Here is an 18,550-nt window from a genome sequence, read left to right on the forward strand (position 1 = left end):
CTCCCCTGGTCTCCCCAAAAATCTCAAAACAACAACAAAAACCATATAATGTTCTTACTATTTTATGCCCATACCATCATTTCCCATGATATGATTTATGATTCCCTTTCTTTGCCATTGTTGGTTTTGTTCACTCAGCAAATGTGTTTTGAACAGCAAACTCTGTATAAACACCCAAGTCTCAATGAACCTGAGAATTTGACTTTCTGTGTAATTTAACTAACTGCCCAACCCAGAGACACAGATTTATAAATATATGTTAGTCATGTACTGCTTTCTTGGTGATTTGTACGTAAGATACCTACTGTAGAAATATTTGACATAAAAAACTGAATTTCATTTCCCCATTACATTAGGAATCATGAACTGTTTTCACACGGTTTGCTCAGGGGTCACCTCTCACTGACTCCTTGGGTTCTTAATCTCAAGCTGCAATGTAATCTTTCCGCACCATCTGCTGTCTTTGCAAGAGCCGAGGAAGAGGAAAGACTTATGAAAGCAGGATTGTATTTCTGGCCTAGGAGTTATTTGTTGTTTTGTTGCCGTTTGTCATCTTAAACATTAATGCAAACTTCTATCACGGGATGCTTTGCTGCACGTGTTAAAACAAAAGAGAGAAAGATCTAACAGAAACCAGAGATCTCATAGTTGCTGTGCCAAGAAACCTACTTGCAAGAATACATGAATATGATAGAGAGGCAAGGCTGACAACAGTAACCCCATGAGAAAACAAATGTCTTAGTTTCTCTAGAAAATTGGGAAATAGCAGTTCAGGTGTGTTTAATATCTCTGAAGGCAGCATTCTGGTTCTCTGTGATATTCAGCTTCATAACAGGCTGAGATTTTTCTGTCAATTGTTGACACTGTTATGCACAACTTTGGGCTCGTCCGTTTTTCTACATTGATAGATGATTAGGTTTCACACCCTCCTGGACAAAAAAATTTCATGCCTTGGTGCGTTTTGTGCAGCCAAGATTATATATATCTGTATGCCATGAATTGAAAATCATGTGGTGTGGTGGTTCTGGTGCTTATAACTTGCTTTTCCTTCCTGTGAAACAGATAGCCGCTGCGCTTTGGTGGTATTTTGTATCTAAAGGCATTGAATATTTGGACACAGTGTTTTTCATTTTGAGGAAGAAAAACAACCAAGTTTCTTTCCTTCATGTATATCATCACTGTACCATGTTTACCTTGTGGTGGATTGGAATTAAGTGGGTCGCTGGGGGTCAAGGTGAGCATTTTCAGAAGTACTAGCATGTGTTAAATTGTATAAAAGTACTGAATCTTGAATATTTTTTTAAAAAAATAACTGAGTAATGAGCACCCAGAAATCTTTAATTTCTTTATAATTTAATTTACTTTCATAGTTATTTTAGGTGTTTTTATTTTAAAGAAATTTGAAGGTAGTAAAGCCTCAGTTTTTTTTTTTAAATACATGATTTCTTTAACACATAAAGTACTGTCCTAAAGGGGCTGGAGCGATAGCACAGTGGGTAGGGCGTTTGCCTTGCACGCAGCCAACATGGCCGACCAGGGTTCGATTCCCAGCATCCCAGGTGGTCCCCCGAGCACCGCCAGGTGTAATTCCTGAGTGCATGAGCCAGGAGTAACCCCTGAGCATCACCGGGTGTGACCCAAAAAGCAAAAAAGTATATATATACATATATATTATATATATTGTCCTAGAGATTAGCACAAACTAAGTCTAAATGTAGTGAATAATATTTTGATATGGAGCTTTTTTTAAATAGTTCTAACCTAAACAATGCCAAAATGAAACTCCAGTATATGAAGACTTCATCTTTAGTACAAACTCACTCCCGTTCTAAAGTAGGCTTAAATGAGCTTGTTGGTTTTTTACTTAAAGGAAATTGCATAAGATGCTGCTTAATATTAAAAGGAATCTCGAGTCATACCTGGGTCAGTTTGTTTCTGCTTCCAGGTCTTTCTTAGGTTCCTGTAGATTGAAGATGATTCGTAGTATCACCTAGCTAGAAACAGAATATTCCTCTGATGAGGAACCTGGGTACATATCATTTTCACAGTTTATCTTGATTTTTTTCTTTTAAAACTATGTAAAAGCCTAATAAGTTAGTTTGTTTTGTTGTATGTACATATTTTGTTACATTTAAAGGCAGTCATCAGACATTTACAAATATATTTACATGTTCCATAAACTTTTTTCCCCCAAGAATAATAGAATGAAAATTATGGTAGTCATTACTTACATGTTAGGGTCTGCTTAAGCTAGTGGAGTACCCATCTGAAAACTTCCCTCTTTCCTAGCTCTTGATTTTTGAAGAGAACCCATATCTATATGATGATTCCTAAACTTTAAAAATACCTACAAGAGAGGAAGAGAAGACTTTAACATAGTACCACTACTACATTATAATTTTTTTCCTCCCCAATTTGTACTCAAGATTAAATGTTAGAAAATGATGTATATTAGTTTTATGTTCAAATGGTTTACTCCCTGACACATTTTGTCTATCTTGTCATTTTTTCCCTAAAGCGTTTTTCGGAGCCCAGATGAATTCCTTCATTCATGTGATTATGTACTCATACTATGGGCTGACTGCACTTGGCCCGTGGATTCAGAAGTATCTTTGGTGGAAACGATACCTGACCATGCTGCAGCTGGTGAGTCAAATACTTGAAAAATTTCTTTTTATGTATCATGAAACTGCTGAATATATTCATTGGAAAGCAGCGATGTCATTTTGTACAGTTTCTACTATAATGTTGAGTTGCTCCATTTGTGGGAGTTGAGACTTCTTGGTACTAAGTTCTCTATTCATCAGCCTACAAGTCACAGCCATTAGAGTTTCAAATATATTTTCAAAGGCCAGACATAGTTTTTCCTTTATCAGAGAATCATTCTTTTGAGTTAGATTTATGACCTTAACAAACCACAAAGTACATTGACTCTTATGACTGGAAAAACGTTGCAGTATTTTTCCTCTAAATGTGTTGCTTCCTTTAATTTTATCCTTTCTTGAATTTTCTGTTTCATATTCCATTTTTCAGTACTTATTAACCTATGCTGTACCTCGAGAATATCTATTTAAAAATTGGGGACACACCAAGGTATGCTCAGGGCTTACTACTGGCTCTGTGCTCAGGAGTTACTCCTGGTAGGACTCTGAGGACCACATGGGGTCCTGGGAATCGCACTGTGCTCAGTATACTGTCACTACGGCCCCCTGGAATATAAAAATTGAAGCAAAAGAATTTACCTAAGGAAGGGTGAGATAAAGGGAAAAAATAAAGACCAGGGAATAGTTCCTACCCCACATTTTTAGAAAGCAGAGCTCTGTATTTTCAAATTCTAGTCTTTAGGCCAGAAAAACCTTTAACACCCCAAAGGACTTTTTGTAGCATTGGTATCACATTCAGAGGGATGCTCAAGCCTAGTATTCAAACTGGCTATCTAAAACAAACCTGGTAGCTATTTTTCAGACCGTGGCATTTATTATAATTTGCTGTAATCATAGCATGTACACAGTGTTATCAGTGCAGTCACATTTGGAAATACTGGCCATCTCTCTTTAAGTTGCCAAACAGTTGGCTAACCAAACAGGACTCACAACTTTTGGGAAATGCCGGGTGTGAAGGATTCATTTGTATCTAAAAGGCTACACGAAGTTACCTCTAGTGTTTGGTGTAACCTCTTTATACAGTTGGTGTCATTTATTTTTCTTTAGTAATTAGTAAAAAGTCTGAAGGAAATGAAAGAGATAACAGAAATTGCATGAGCTATTTCCGGTTTTTTTTTCGGAGCCTACGTTTGACTCTCCTTGACTCTCCTTGACTCAGCCCAGTCATGCACACACCCTTTTGCAATGAGGCAGCTTCTAAGAACCATTGTGAACTGCCAGATCTTGAAAATCTTGATTTTTACCACGGGCTGTCTTAAAAGTTAAAGTGTGAAATAATTTTGGATTTATATAGAATAAATTATTATCATAAGATAATGCTAAATGTCAGTTATAATAATCTTAAAAGAGAAACCATAATTATTCTCCCAAATAGAGTGGTCATTTTGTAAAAATATTTATAAGGAGGCAACTCTCACAACAGTAATGCAAGTTGATTTTGTTAAAAGTTAACCCTTGTTAATATTAGGAAATTTAGAAATCGAGAATCATTAATTCGAGAATCAGAATATAAGTAATTTTGGATTTTTGTGCCTTTTCTTAGCTATCTACTAAATTTTACCAAAAGGCTTAGATTTTAAAGGGATAGTATTAATTCAGATGCATATTTACCTGTCTGCTATTATCTAGGAAGCAGATAATTAACAATTGTGGTCAGTTCATTTGCCAACTTGCCAGCGGTTTTGTAGAAATAAATAACTCTAATATGTAGAAGGAGAACAGATACTGAAGAGGCTGCAATCCAGCTATTCTTCTTGATGGTGCTTCTCATTAGGGAGCATTATTCAGTATCTCTTCATTGATTCTAGAATCCCTGTCAAGGACCTCTGTGAGCAGAGCCCTGTGCTCTGAAGTGACGTTCTCCTGAAAAGCTGAAGCCAGCAGCTTCTGGAGGAAGACTGTTTCTGATAGTTCAAACGCTGACAAAGACACAGTCTCACACAAAACTGCCAAATGGACTTGAAAGGGTCAGTTGGGTAGAGGGTGCTTTAGTTTCCCGATGGCGTAAGAAATCTGCTGAGGGCATTTGAGTAGTGCCCTGAATGAGGAACCAGGTTAGTACTCAACTTTGGGCAGAGTGGCAAAGTGTAGATTCCTCCTGGTAGGTCGAAGCTCCCGTTACTAAAAACTGTGTACTGTGTCGAGTCAATGAGTCCTGCATTTTGTCTTCTAGGTTCAGTTCCACGTGACCATCGGGCACACAGCGCTGTCTCTCTACACTGACTGCCCCTTCCCCAAGTGGATGCACTGGGCGCTTATTGTCTATGCCATCAGCTTCATAGTCCTCTTCCTCAACTTCTACGTCCGGACGTACAATGAGCCGAAGAAGTCGAAAACTGGAAAAACAGCTGCGAATGGAATTTCAGCCAATGGCGTGAGCAAGTCAGAAAATGGAAAGATGCAGAGAGATGGAAAAGCAAAAGGAGAGTAAATTGAACCGGGCCTTAACTGTTGACCGTGGGGAAGCTCCCATTTCATAGAAAATTTCAGGGAAAACCGAAGCAAATGAGGGTTGGGGGTGTGGAGAAAAAAGGCAGATGTGCTCTACGTATTAGTAACTTAGCCTGAGTCAAGTGTTCAATGCAGTGCCCAGATATTTTATTTATGAAGTTTTTATTTTAACTTTTTTTTTATTAGCTTTGGTGTCGTCCAGACCAAAGCAATCATTATGTGACTTTGGAAACTCTCCCTTTGCTCACATCTGTTTGTCGCATGCTTGAGAATTTCCATGTTTCTTTCAAAGTCATTGTTCAGCTGGTGATGACAGAATTACAGTCTTCGTGAAAAAAAAAAATTGGGGGCTAAATTACTGATTAGCTGTAAGTTACTTTACATTTTTTTGATCCAAAGGAAGAAATGCAGATACTTCAAATTTTGCACATTTGAATTCATTTGCTGACTGGCATAGTCTTGACCTCTCCACCTTTTGTTTGAATAATGCCCCTTTGGTTGTAATTAAAATTTTAAAAATCCCCTGATTTCTGTAGACTCTTAAAGGCTTGATGATGATGGTGTGGGTGTAAATAAGAATTACAGCAAAATCCTCTCGGGTGACCCAAAGGTCCCTGTGACTTGTGGCACAAATCACTGTGGTAAACAATTTTTGTGATGAAACGGCAGCACTCCAATACTCCTGTTACTTTGAGAAATGATATTACGGAAATCCAAAATGTCTAATTGGAACATGAAACAACTGCATTTCAGTACTTATGTTACTTTGAGAAGTAATATTACGGAAATCGAAATTGTCTGATTGGAACATGAAAAATAACTTATGTCTTTATTAGTAACATCATAAAATAATTATATTTATGTACTTTTAGAAGAGAGTATGTTGATTTTTATCAGACTTTCTTTGTTATGATTTGTGGCTGTTACTGATTTTTTTCACATGTGGAAATAATACCTACCTCTTCTGTTGGAAAACACGTTTAAAATTAAATAAATTTTAATTTAAAAAAATCAAGGAGTCCTCTGATGTAACCTTTAATACTGACTTTCTAATACATTAGCATTTTCCCCGCTTTTTTACAAATAACACACATCAAACTTTTCCTGTGAAACTCTCCTCTTTTAAAGTGTTTAATTTCAAGGTGATATTTTCCTTGTGATAAAGTTGAAGGATCTTATTTATTAACTCGATGTGAAGTATCAACCTATTTTGGTGCAATATTCCTTGACTCCTTGGTGCTAAAGATCATGAAATCCAGTGCTTGATTGTTACAAGGTGTTACTTGTTGAGACACAAAGTGAATAAAAGTGAGAGCTGTCAAAATGATAAAATTAAATTTCCTCTTAAAGTATTTCAAGTAATGAAGATTGATGACTGGAAATATTCTAGGAGGTAGAACTTGTGCTGTGTCATATTGCGTAGGCCAAATCATAGGAGATTTTTGCACAGGGATCACTATAGACAGAATATATGGCCAGAAAAGCATGAATAATTCTGAAATATCTCAACATGTCAGAACTGCGTGTGCAAGATGTAAAACTCTTGTTCAGACAACCTCTTCCAGAACATTCTGTAAGATATTTATTGTATATGAAATTTGCATACTTTGCCCCCCAAAAGCATGCAGTCATCGGAATAATTTAAATTACATACTAGTTCAGTCTAAGAGATTCAGTACTTTTGTTTTTGCTGCTCAGTTTGTTATGACTAGAGAATTGTAAATCTTTGTGAATATTCTGTATTGATTTCCCCAGAACTATCCATCCCCTGCTACCTGATTTCAGCACAATAAATATACTGCTATGGGAAAATTATTTTTTTGTTAATCATTTTATTGTAATATAAATTAGATGCTTATTTGTTCCACTACTATTCGAAATTCTTTTCTGCTCCCACTCTTAAGTAGAAAAGAAACAAATAATTATGTTATTACCTCAAATTTTCAGTAAAAAGGCTCAGGTTTAAGGGTGGCTTATTTTCACACTAAAAATTGTCTTTGTAATCTAGACAGATTAAAGAGAATTCAGACAAAAAATACTATTTTCTTCTAAGTTATTCCTACATCTATCATTTCAAAAATCAAGCTTTAATTAAAAAAATTTTGTGCATCTTCTCCTTCCAAAAACAAAATTCAGGTACTCTTGTATTATGTTTAAATCATTGAGTAGTTACTATATTTTGTTTCCTTATCAAAGATGATTTTAAGATAGGATGAATCTAGCCTGTTTGCAGCTTTCCTAATTGCTCTCTCATTACACTGTGTTGCATGCCTCCTAGCTAAACCCGAGTGAATGAGGATCGTTTCGCTTTTTTCAGTAAAACTTCTTTACTGACTAAAGTAACATTTTTTTATATAAAAGATAGGAATTTGCAATACCTATCCAGACAAATTATGTGACAGTGCATTTTTTTGGAGCAGAAATTTTTAATCACCTTCTTTAGAATACATCATGTTGAGTTTTTCGCACTCGGCTTTTTTCTTGTCATAGTCTTACTCGCAGTTGGTTGTTCTTACTGAGAAAAAGGCAAAATCAAATGCGTGGGAGTAGCGACAAAGTACAAATTTTGGTGATGGGGGTGTGGCATCCTGCTGCATGCAGAGTTGAGAGCACCTGGGTGTGGAGTTGTATCCATGGGAGCACAGCATCTGAACAGGAACCATAAAATCCTAATGAAATTGGGTCCGGAGAGATAGACACCAGTAGGTCAGGCACTTTTCTTGCATGTGGTTGTACCGGGTTCATTCTCTGGTATCTCACATCCCCTGAGCACGACCAGAAGTAATTTCTGAGTGTAGAAGTAGATTAACCCCTGAGTACCAACAGGTGTGGCCCAAAACCAAAACAAGCAACCATCTTAATGAAAGTGGGTACCTTCCCCTCAGCAAGCTAATCACTTTTACAGACAACTTTGGGAAGCAAGTCCATAATGTTGTTCCTGAGGAATCCATGCACAGTCTTGAGTATTTTAGGCAGATGAAAGTGGAATTAAGAACAGTCATGAAAAAAAGAGAAGTAGAAACATAGTCTTCATTTCCAAACACTGCAAATCATAGGAGGATTGGAAGTTGTTAAGTTCTCCATAATCAATTTTTTAAAATTGATTATGGAGAAAAGGTAATGCTATGAATCAAAAGGTACATCTTTTTGTTGTTTGGGGCCACACCTGGTGGTGTTTAGGGCTTACTCCTGGCTCTGAGCCCAGGGATAAATTCTTGCAGGGGACTATAGGGCTTTCAGGGATTAAACTAGGGTCAGCTGCATGCAAGGTGAACACCTTACCCACTGTATTATCTCTACAGTCCCCAAAAGCACATCTTTTAAAAACTAAAGTATTTCAGAGTATATTATAGTATGTTATTCCTTTGTTTTTCTGTGTTTACTGTTTTGGCATCTAAAATACTTAAAACTAACAATCATGTATGTGAAGAATGATGGTTAGAAATGTCAGAGTTTAGTAGTTAGCAAGGAAGCCAGAAGAGTGGGAAGTTTATAAAAACTGTATGTTTACTATGCATATTCATAGTTATATGCACAGAAATAATTTATTGACTCCTAAATTGCACTGGTCAGAATGAAGCATCCCAATGAGGGATAAAATAACAAATTTTAGCTCAGGGCCAGAGTTAGAATACAGCAGGTTGGGCATTTGCCTTGCACATGGCTGACCCATTTCAATCCCCGACATCCCATATGGTTTCCCGAGCACCACCAGGAACAATTCCTGAGTGCAGAGTCAGGCGTAACCCCAGAGCATCGCAGGGTGCGACCCCAAAAGAGTAAGAAAGAAAGAAATTTGAGACAGACTTTGAAGATTTGATTCTGAGTTATAATCTGAAAATAACATTTTTGTATTGTTTTGAAACGCAACATTTTTGTCAGGAATAAAGTAGAACCTAGAGACTCAGGATAGTACATCTAAGATATTCTAGAGGTACAATACAGAAATATTCAAGGAAAGATAAGGCATTATGACCCATTCTCAAAAGAAAATAATTCAGATCAACCCTGATTTGAGTAAAAAATTCATAATACTTACATAAAATGATGCCAGCTATCTATTATGACTATAGTGATGGAATGAAAAATATAACAATTTATATGCACTTTCAGCAGAGAGATGCAGTACATGTAATAGGAACTAGAAATAAATTTAGAAAAATGCAGTAGCTGAAGTTTTAAAATTCTCTAAACAGAGTGGAGATGCCAAGAATAAGTAAATTTTATAATAAAGAGCACATATTGGTAATTCCACAATATATTATGATTTTCAGTTACCTTACCACTTCCAAAGAGGTTTCATTTCCTTTTATAGAACTCCTTCAAGTATTTCTTAGAGTACTGGGTTACTGATGGTAAATCTCCTTAACTATTATTTGTCTAAAACGTCTGTTACTGTTTCAAATTTAAGTGATAGCCTCACTTCATGAGCTTTTTGGCGAAGAGGTCTTTTTCTTTTAGCACTTTGTATTATACCATGCCAACTTCCTTCTGGCCTGTAGAGTTTCTGGAGAGAAATCTACTGATAATCTTATGTGTACTGCCTCCCATGTGACTGCTTTTTTCATGCTGTTTTTAGGATTCTTTATCCTTGAGTTTTGACATGTTAGTTATAATGTGTCTCAGTGTGCATATCTGAGGATTTTGAATTCTCTCTCTTTTTAAAAATTTCAAACAGAAACCATAGCCAGCAGTGCAGGGCGATCATTCAGTAGTAGAGAGCAAACTCAGGACCTTGTATTAGACTAGGCAAATGCTTTATCACTAGTCGATGCCATCTTCCTGGACCCTGTTTGGAGCTTTGAACGTCATGTTCTTTAGGCTTACAATTCTAGGCTTCTCTAAGTCCTATGAGAAATTAATTTTTTTTTCTACCAGGGGACTGGGGAAAGCCAAAATTCAGGTCTCTATTTTCTCTTGTTCTTTTCATTTTATGACATAGAGGAATGTGAACATGTGAACATGTGAGCAAATGCTCCTTCATACCCTTGGAGATCTTGTCCTGTGGAGACCAAATGATGGTCCTAATCTTAAAAGGAAGTTCAACTTGGATTTGAATTTTTTCCTCTTCTCATAGTGATGTGTTCACCATGACAAAGTGGCATTCTCTTTGAGCATAAATGCATGTTGAAATGCATCACATGATACCTATCTTCCTAATTATTATAATCCAATGCAACCATCAGGTCACTTGTAATTGAGTATCTCCACAGAATGAGTCCAAGTTAGAAGCCATTCTAAAACTAAAAATCTTGGAAGGTATAACAGCTGTTTCTCAGTATAAAGGATCCTGAAATTATTTTCTATTTCCCAATTAAATAAGAAAGTTGTAAAGAGTATTTTGTTAGTCCATCTGCATCCTTGCTGCTAGCCTTCAGGGGTGTCTGCAATTTTAGAAAAGCTAGTATAGAATTTAAGGGTTTTTTTGTTTGGTCTGTTTTTGGCCACAGTCCGTGATGCTCAGGACTTAACTCCTGGCTTGGTGCTAAGGGATCACTGCATTAGGCTAAGGGCAACATCTGTGATACAGAGGATTGAACTTCAGTGCAAGGCAAATGTCTTCCCTCCTGTATGTACTGTTTCTCCAGCCCTAAAAATTCCCCTTTAAATTTGCTATGGGGAAGAAGAAAAAAGGTTAAAATTCCTTCTTGTGATCCCTGATGCATTATATGTAAACTACATTTCTCCACCCTATAAGGAAGCCTTTAGAACCAGTCTTTCAAGAATAATTGCCGAGCTATTTCATAATAAAAGGGTGGATAGATTATAAGTTTTGCATAGTAGGTAGCATCATATTAGTGACGTTCTCACCTCACCTTTGCAAGTGGCTTTTGTTCTAATGTCATGAATAAATCTGGGAATCAAGAATATGTACACATTTCTAAGTAAACTGGAGTTAGCATTATCAAGCATACACATGCAGCTGGATAGCAATCGTGGAGTTCAATTCTTAGAATGAATACTTAACAAGGGTATTATCGAGTAACAAAAGAAGAGCTGCTCTTCAAAACAGTATTTGACATTTAAGTGTTTTTATGTGCTTAAATACTACTCAATCTTTATAAACATGGAATCAGTTCTTTGCTTTGGAAACTGAGGACTTGTGAGATAAGAAGGAAATGACCAGGTAAATTTGGGAAAAGTTTTCTAATTTGCTATTAGAATTGATTTGGAGTTTTTAGACTGTGGGTTGTACAGGGGAAGTATAACTGGCAGTCGTGTTAGCAGTCGCTCCCTGGAAAAGGCACACCCTTCGCCTTTCTGTCCTGTGGGCGGAGTTTAGCATAGTTCTGGGTTTGAATTCCGCACAGTAGCCTTCTTGGAATTTGCCCAGGGTCTGTGCCTGGGTCTGCTTCTGCCGGGTTTTATATACTAGAGTCTGCCCTAAATACTATTCCAGGGGCAGGCAAGATAGTACAGGGGGTAGGGTACTTGCCTTGCGCGGAGCCTATCTGGATTAAAATCCCAGCACCGCATATGATCCTCTGAGCCCCACAGGGGTAAGCCCTGATCCGCATAGCAAAACAAAACAAACAAATAGTAGCTGTTCCAGAAATTCAGCACCATTTTAGATTAATGTATAAGGTTTTTCACTTGGATGGGAATCTATTCCCAGCCCCATTACAGGCTGTCTCTCCTGCCTTCCCTTAGTGCCAGAGTCTGGAAAAGTGAAATTGATGTTTCTTAAGAGTCCTGTGCAAATTTAAGTTTTCATTTCATTTTCTCTCATGAAATTTGTGGAAAGCAAGAGAGGTCAATGCTGTCCTCCTATAGTAATAAATTTTATAGTTCCTTTATAGATTTAAGTGGTGGCCACAGCTGAGCTACCCATTCCACTCTCAACACTAATTGTATGAAAGCAGACAGTGGTCATTGTGATAGCAGTTTTGGCAGATGTGATCATATGAGTTTGAAGTAAAAGAGGTGGCCTACTGCCTTTCATTCCTCCACGTTGCCAACTCGGTCTTGGAAATTGGTTGCTTTAGTTCTATAAGCATCTACTCCTTTGAATCAAAGAATTTCCTGCTCAAAATACCTCAAGCGGTGCCTATTTCATGTGGCAATTAAGTTTACAGTCCTCCAGTTTGATCAGAAACTAGGCTCCCAAATATGATGATTTGGAATCGGTAACTTGCCCTCAGTTGAGTTTGCCATTAGTGATGGCTTCATGATCAGAGGGAAATAGTATCTTGTTTTCCATGTGTCAAAATATCAAACAGATCAAATGGATACTGCACTCTTGGAGCAAATCAGAACAAAGGAATAAAGAGCTGCTGATACTGCTTCCAGAGAACTTGAGAGACCTTCAAACAAGATTAAAAAGCTTGATCTAAAATCAATCATATCACAACTTCAAAGTTAAGCTGGCATCGATTGGGAAAGTCTGGGACTCAGAGAATGGTCCAAAGATCCAAAAGGGGACATTGGGATGAATTTGGATAAGTTTGAGAACCTCTTTTTTGGGGGAATAAGGGGCTCACCAGGTGGTATTCAGTCTTCTGCACATTGTGGGGTCATTCCTAGTAGTGCTGAGGTTGGACGATGGACCAACCCTGGCTTCCTGCATGCTAAGATGCTCACTCGCCCTTCCTGCTAGATCCCCAAGCCTAAATTTCTAAAGCCCTCTGCGGGTCCCTGCTCAAGAACAGCAGCCCCTCCTTCCCTGCCAGATGATCATCCTTTTCTGCTGAGATCCTGTAAATGACCTCAACCAAAACAGTTACCGTCTGAGGAAATATTGATCTTCCTAATACTTCCCTTCTATTCTTTCAGTGCCATCAACTATATAGGGAAAATGAGATTACACTATGGTCTATAGGAACCAATATAAATTTACTTTGAAAAGATATTTCTTCCAATGATAGAATTAGCTTATTTTTACTTATAAAAATGTATAGGAATATGGGGCTGGAGTGACAGTACAGCGGGTAGGGCGTTTGCCTTGCACGCGGCCAACCCGGGTTTGATTCCCAGCATCCCAGATGGTCCCCTGAGCACTGCCAGGGGGGATTCCTGAGTGCATGAGCCAGGAGTAACCCCTGTGCATCTCTGTGTGTGACCCAAAAAGCAAAAAGAAACAAAGTATAGGAATATCTTTGGAGAGTGTTAACAATGCAAGATGAAATGTAATTTTAGACTTGACTAAAATTAGTAATATAGATGCCCTTGCCAGAATTCTTAATCTGGGGACTTAATTCAACAGCAATAAGTAACTTAGTTATTCAATAGTTTAATGAAAATATAGATTTATTAAAGTGAGATATTCGGGCCAGAGAGGTAGTTCAGTGGGTAAGATGGTACGTGACAGGCAGAATGGTAGCCTCAAATATATCAGAGGTTACTCTTCAGAATTTATAAATATTACCTTCCTTAAAAAATTATAGCATAATTAAGCTGAGAAATTTGAGATGAATAGCTAACATTCAATTATTTGTGTGGGTCCAATATGCCATTATAGGTGCTCTTTGTTCTTTTTATATTTTGACATCATTGGTTTTACAATATTGTGGAAATTTAGGGGGTTAATTTTATGCCTCTGTTTATGTGATTGTAACCACCAAAATTCTAATGCTAGCCCAAAAATATTTATGAGATGCAAATGATAAAACCTCTATGAGAAGTGAATGGGAAAACAAATTAGTATGGCATCAAGTTCATAGAAACTACTTACTGTGAGGCCAGGAGATGGCTCAAGTGGTTGAAGTACAATCTTGTCATGTTGGAACCCCTGATTTGATCCACCACACCATGTCGGTTCTTAGCACCACCTGGAGTGGCCACCGAGCAAAGTGCTTGGAGTAGCCTCAACTTCAGCACCACTGGGTGTGACCCAGGGCTGATTCCCCTCTCTCCTAGTAAAAGAAAAAAAAAAGAAATTACTTGGCGTAAATTTGATACATATTCTTTTTATTTTTCTTAGCATCTTCTTTAAATTTCATTTATCCTCAGATTTGGTAGAAGTGCTTTCCTTTTATTTATTTATTCTTTTGGTGACAGTGATAGGGAGGGTTAGGTAGTTTGAAGTTATCATTCCTTCCATGATCATAAAAATAAAAACAATTCTAGCCCTAAGTTTTTTCTATTTGCAAGCTATCTACAATCTGTTTCTATGTTCATTTCCCTAAAAGATTTCTTTTATCACCAAAGAAACAATTTATTATTTAAAACAAAGCATGATTTTGTTTTCCTTAAGGCTACTTCTAAAATGTTTTTGCTGTTGTTGGATAATTATGTAATCTTTCTTGTGAATTTCATATATTAATAATTTTTAATATAACAATACATCATAGTAATTAGTTACTTAGTAAAAATATTATAAAAGAGCACTATTACTTAAGAGAAACACTAATGTTGTTTCTATAATTTATTACGGGCATGTTACAGAGATACTCTAAATTTTGGGACTCCTTGAAAAACATTTATGAGATGCAAATGATAAAACCTCTAGGGCAAGGGAAACTTCAATTAAAGAGTTATTAGAGTTTTAATTGTATCACTGCTCTCCTGCTATTGTAGATTGTATATTAATATGCTGTAATTTGTTTAAGCAAAAAAGAAATCACTGATAGAAAACAACATAATTTCTAAATCAAATAACAATGCACTTCTAAGTTTATTTAATAGCACAATAAAATTTAAAACTTATAGGTTACTTTTTATTGTTTTATATTAGGAATTAATTTACACTTGTTATAGGGCAGGACTGAAATAGCTCTGGCTAGGATGGTAGCAGAGATAATCAGATTAAGGGCTCATGGTCAGGCACTGCGACAATAATAGAAATTAACGACTTTAAATCCAGAGGGTCCTGTCATGGATCCCTGGATTAAGGAAAGTTGCTAATACCATGTCCAACTCTGTAAACATCAACAAATTGCCTACAGTTTGAATGTCAGTGTAGTGATGAATAAAACTTTTATAAACACTTATGCATTTTGTGAAGAGAAGCTTCCAGCTCATTAGAATATACACACAGAAATGTGATGGTTAGTTATTGTGAAAAGAACATGTTTGCTTCTTTAAGAAACCACCAAAATGTGTTTCAAAGGGCTGGATGCAGGCCTGGCTTGCACAGGTCTCAGATTCTATCCCCAATACCATATAACCTCCTCAGCTCTGTTGGGTATAGTTCTGATGTTTGCTTCGGTGGTCTTTCTACAAAATAACTACAAATACACTCCCACCAGCAATGAATAAAAGTGCCCTATGTCCCCCCTTCCTGCCAGAATTTGGTATTGTCATTGTTTTGTGTTTCAGCCATACTTGGTGTGTAATGGTCTCCTACTGTTTTATTTGAAATTTATTTTAAAATATCGAATTGCTTTTATTATTGTAGTTTAGGTGGTATAGTGAAAATAGTGCTGACGATACTCAGTGGTGATCAGGGCTGTCTCCTGGTTCTGTGTTTAGGAATCCCTCCTGGTAGGGTCCAGGGAACCATATGGGGTTCTGGGAATCAAACCTGTTTCGGCCGTGTGCAAGGCAAGCCCTCTACCTGCTGAACTATTGCTCTGACCCCAAACACTTATATATATATATTTTTTGCTTTTTGGGTCACACCCAGCGATGCACAGGGGTTACTCCTGGCTCTGCACTCAGGAATTACTCCTGGCGGTGCTCGGGGGACCATATGGGATGCTGGGAATCAAACCCGGGTCGGCCGTGTGCAAGGCAAATGCCCTACCTGCTGTGCTATCGCTCCAGCCCCAAACATTTATAGTTTTGACATACAAATTTACTTCAACACTATGAAAGTGCCCCAGATCCTCCACCACTGCACTTAAGTTACTTCTAGTTCACCTCTTTCTTCTCCACCTACTGCTTGGCAACCTGTTTTGTAATCCAAGGCCAAATGCTTGTTATCATTTGATACTGTCTAGTCTCTTTTTTTTTTCTCTATAGACCACAGTTACGTGAGATCATCCAGTACTTGTCCTTCTCCCTCTGATATATATATATATATATATATATATATATGTTTGTTTTGTTTTGTTTTGCTTTTTTTTTTTTGGCTATGCACAGGGGTTATTTCTGGCTCTGCACTCAGAAATTACTCCTGGCAGTGCTCAGAGGACCATATGGGATACTGGAAATTGAACCCGGGTCAGCCGCGTGCAAGGCAAACACGCTACCCGCTGTGCTGTCGCTCCAGCCCCCTCCCTCTGATATATTTTGCTTATCATAATACCCTCCAGTTCCATCCATTGTTGTATTAAATTTCAAGATTTCACCTTTTCTTTTTTTTTTAATTTTTTAAATTATTTTTATTAGTGAAACACCATGAGGTACAGTTGTAGAGCTACAATTTTTTGTGCTTGGGTTTCGATTATACAATGATCAGATACCCATCCCTCCACCAGTGCCCATTTTCCACCACCATGGATAATATCCCTCCCACCCCATCCCTCCCTTCTCACCCTGCCTGTGTGGCAGGGCAATCCCCTGTGCTCTCTCTCTCCTTTTGGGTGTTGTGGTCTGCAAAAGAGGCATTGAGTGGCAAACATGTTCAGTCCATAGTCTACTTTCTACATGCATCTCCCCTCCTGGGAGGATCCTCCAAACATCCTTTATTTGGTGCTCCCTTCTCTATCTGAACAGCCCTTTCCTCTAGGATACCCGGCTGGTCTCTAAGTTATGGAGTAATCCTCCTGGTGCTGATCTCAGCTATTCTTGGGTATTAATCTCATACTTTGTTACTTTATATCCCCCAGATGAATGCAATCTTTCTATGTCTATCCCTCTCTTTCTGACTCATTTCGCTTAGCATGATACTTTCCATATTGTACCACTTGTATGTAAATTTCATGACTTCATCTTTTCTAAGAGCTACATAGTACTCCATTGTGTAGATGTACCAAAGTTTCTTTAACCAGTCATCTGTTCTTGGGCATTCAGGTTTCTTCCAGTTTCTGGCTATTGTAAAGAGTGCTGCAATGAACAAACAAGTGCAGATGTCACTTCGACTATACATTTTTGCCTCTCTGGGATATATTCCCAGGAGTGGTATTGCTGGGTCAAATGGGAGCTCAATTTCTAATTTTTTGAGGAACGTCCATACTGTTTTCCAGAAGGGCTGGACCAGTGGACATTCCCACCAACAGTGAAGGAGTGTCCCTTTCTCGCCACATCCGCAAAAATATGGAACGCTTCACGAATTTGCGTGTCATCCTTGCGCAGGGGCCATGCTAATCTTCTCTGTATTGTTCCAATTTTAGTATATGTGCTGCCGAAGCGAGCACGATTTCACCTTTTCTTACACTGTGTGTGTGTGTGTGTGTGTGTGTGTGTGTAACTTCTTTATTCATCTGTCACTGGACATTTGAGTTGTTTCTGTAACCTGGCTACTTTACTAAGAGCCGCAATAAAGAGAGAAGTTCATACCTTTTGTTTTAGGGGGTACAATTTCACCCAGTGAAATTGCTGGGTCATAGGGAAGCTTTATTCTTAGTTTTTGAGGAGTCTCCAAACTGTTTTCCATAGGGGTTAAACCAGACAACATTCTCACCAGTAATGCTTAAGAGTTCCTTTTTCACCATATTCCTGACAACACAGATTGTTCCCAGTTTTATTTCTTTTTTTATATGTGTGATTTCTATTTTATATTTTTTATATGTGGGATTTCCCTAGTAAAAAGTGACAGTGAAACACATTTTTATGTGCCTAATCGCCATCTCAGAGAATTGAGAATTGTTTGATTATTCCCCTATCGATTTTTTTATAGAGTTATTGGATTTATTATTGTTGATCTTTGTGAGTGCTTTGTATATCATGAATACTGATCCTTTATCTGACATTTTGTTTGCAAATATTTTGCTCAATAGGGTGTCTTAATTTTAGTCCATGTTTCTTTTGACATGCAAAATTTTAAAAGTTTGGCATAATCCCATTTGTTTATTTTTATTTGTATTATATTTGCTATTATTGAGAATGCCTGTAAGGTCAAAATTCTATAATTTTCTGCCTATATTTTCCTCAACTTTTTTTTCACGGATTCTGGTCTAATATCGAGTTCTGTGACCCACTTGTATTAACTGTTGTGTAACATATGTGATATGGGTCCAATTTTAGCTTTTGTGTGTAACTATCCAGTTTCCCTGACACCATTTTTGAAGAGACAATCTTTACTTTGTTTCAGGTACCTGATTCCTTTGTCATCCATAGATGGGAGGGTTTATCACTTGGTTCTGAATTCTAATCCTCAGTGGGATTTTTTTTACCATTTTGTGTGTGGAATAGTTTCTAGGGAATAGAAAAAGAGCATATATTTGCTATTTAGTATAAATCACTATATTGTTTTAATGTTAGATTTGTGTGTGGCCTCACACATGCAAAGCAAGTCCAGGGCCTCACACATGCAAAGCAAGTGCCGTCCTACTGAACTACATACATCCCTTGCCCCAACATTGTTTTACTTTACTAATTAATTAATTATTTTT

At 37.4% G+C, this 18,550-nt stretch overlaps 2 protein-coding genes and 1 non-coding gene across 3 annotated transcripts in view; 1 reads left to right on the plus strand and 2 right to left on the minus strand.

Moving 5' to 3' along the window:
• ELOVL4 (ELOVL fatty acid elongase 4) overlaps window positions 1-6,929 on the plus strand; it is a 29,941-nt gene extending 23,012 nt beyond the window's left edge. Inside the window, exons 4-6 of the mRNA XM_056109683.1 lie at window positions 1,063-1,234; window positions 2,519-2,646; window positions 4,837-6,929. Of these exons, the coding sequence (XP_055965658.1) occupies window positions 1,063-1,234; window positions 2,519-2,646; window positions 4,837-5,094 (558 nt within the window). The 3' untranslated portion in view covers window positions 5,095-6,929. The remainder of the gene's footprint in view (window positions 1-1,062; window positions 1,235-2,518; window positions 2,647-4,836) is intronic.
• Window positions 1-17,651, minus strand: part of BCKDHB (branched chain keto acid dehydrogenase E1 subunit beta) — a 426,555-nt gene extending 408,904 nt beyond the window's left edge. The window contains exon 1 of the mRNA XM_056109682.1: window positions 17,648-17,651. The gene's annotated coding sequence lies outside the window, so the exon portion shown is untranslated. The remainder of the gene's footprint in view (window positions 1-17,647) is intronic.
• Window positions 17,247-17,353, minus strand: LOC130019590 (U6 spliceosomal RNA). The gene has a single exon (XR_008791876.1). It is a non-coding gene; the product is annotated as a U6 spliceosomal RNA (small nuclear RNA).
• Window positions 17,652-18,550: the final 899 nt, after the last annotated feature.

The sequence above is a fragment of the Sorex fumeus genome, unplaced genomic scaffold (genome assembly GCF_029834395.1).
Source record: "Sorex fumeus unplaced genomic scaffold, SorFum_2.1 ptg000008l, whole genome shotgun sequence".
Taxonomy (NCBI): Eukaryota; Metazoa; Chordata; class Mammalia; order Eulipotyphla; family Soricidae; genus Sorex; species Sorex fumeus.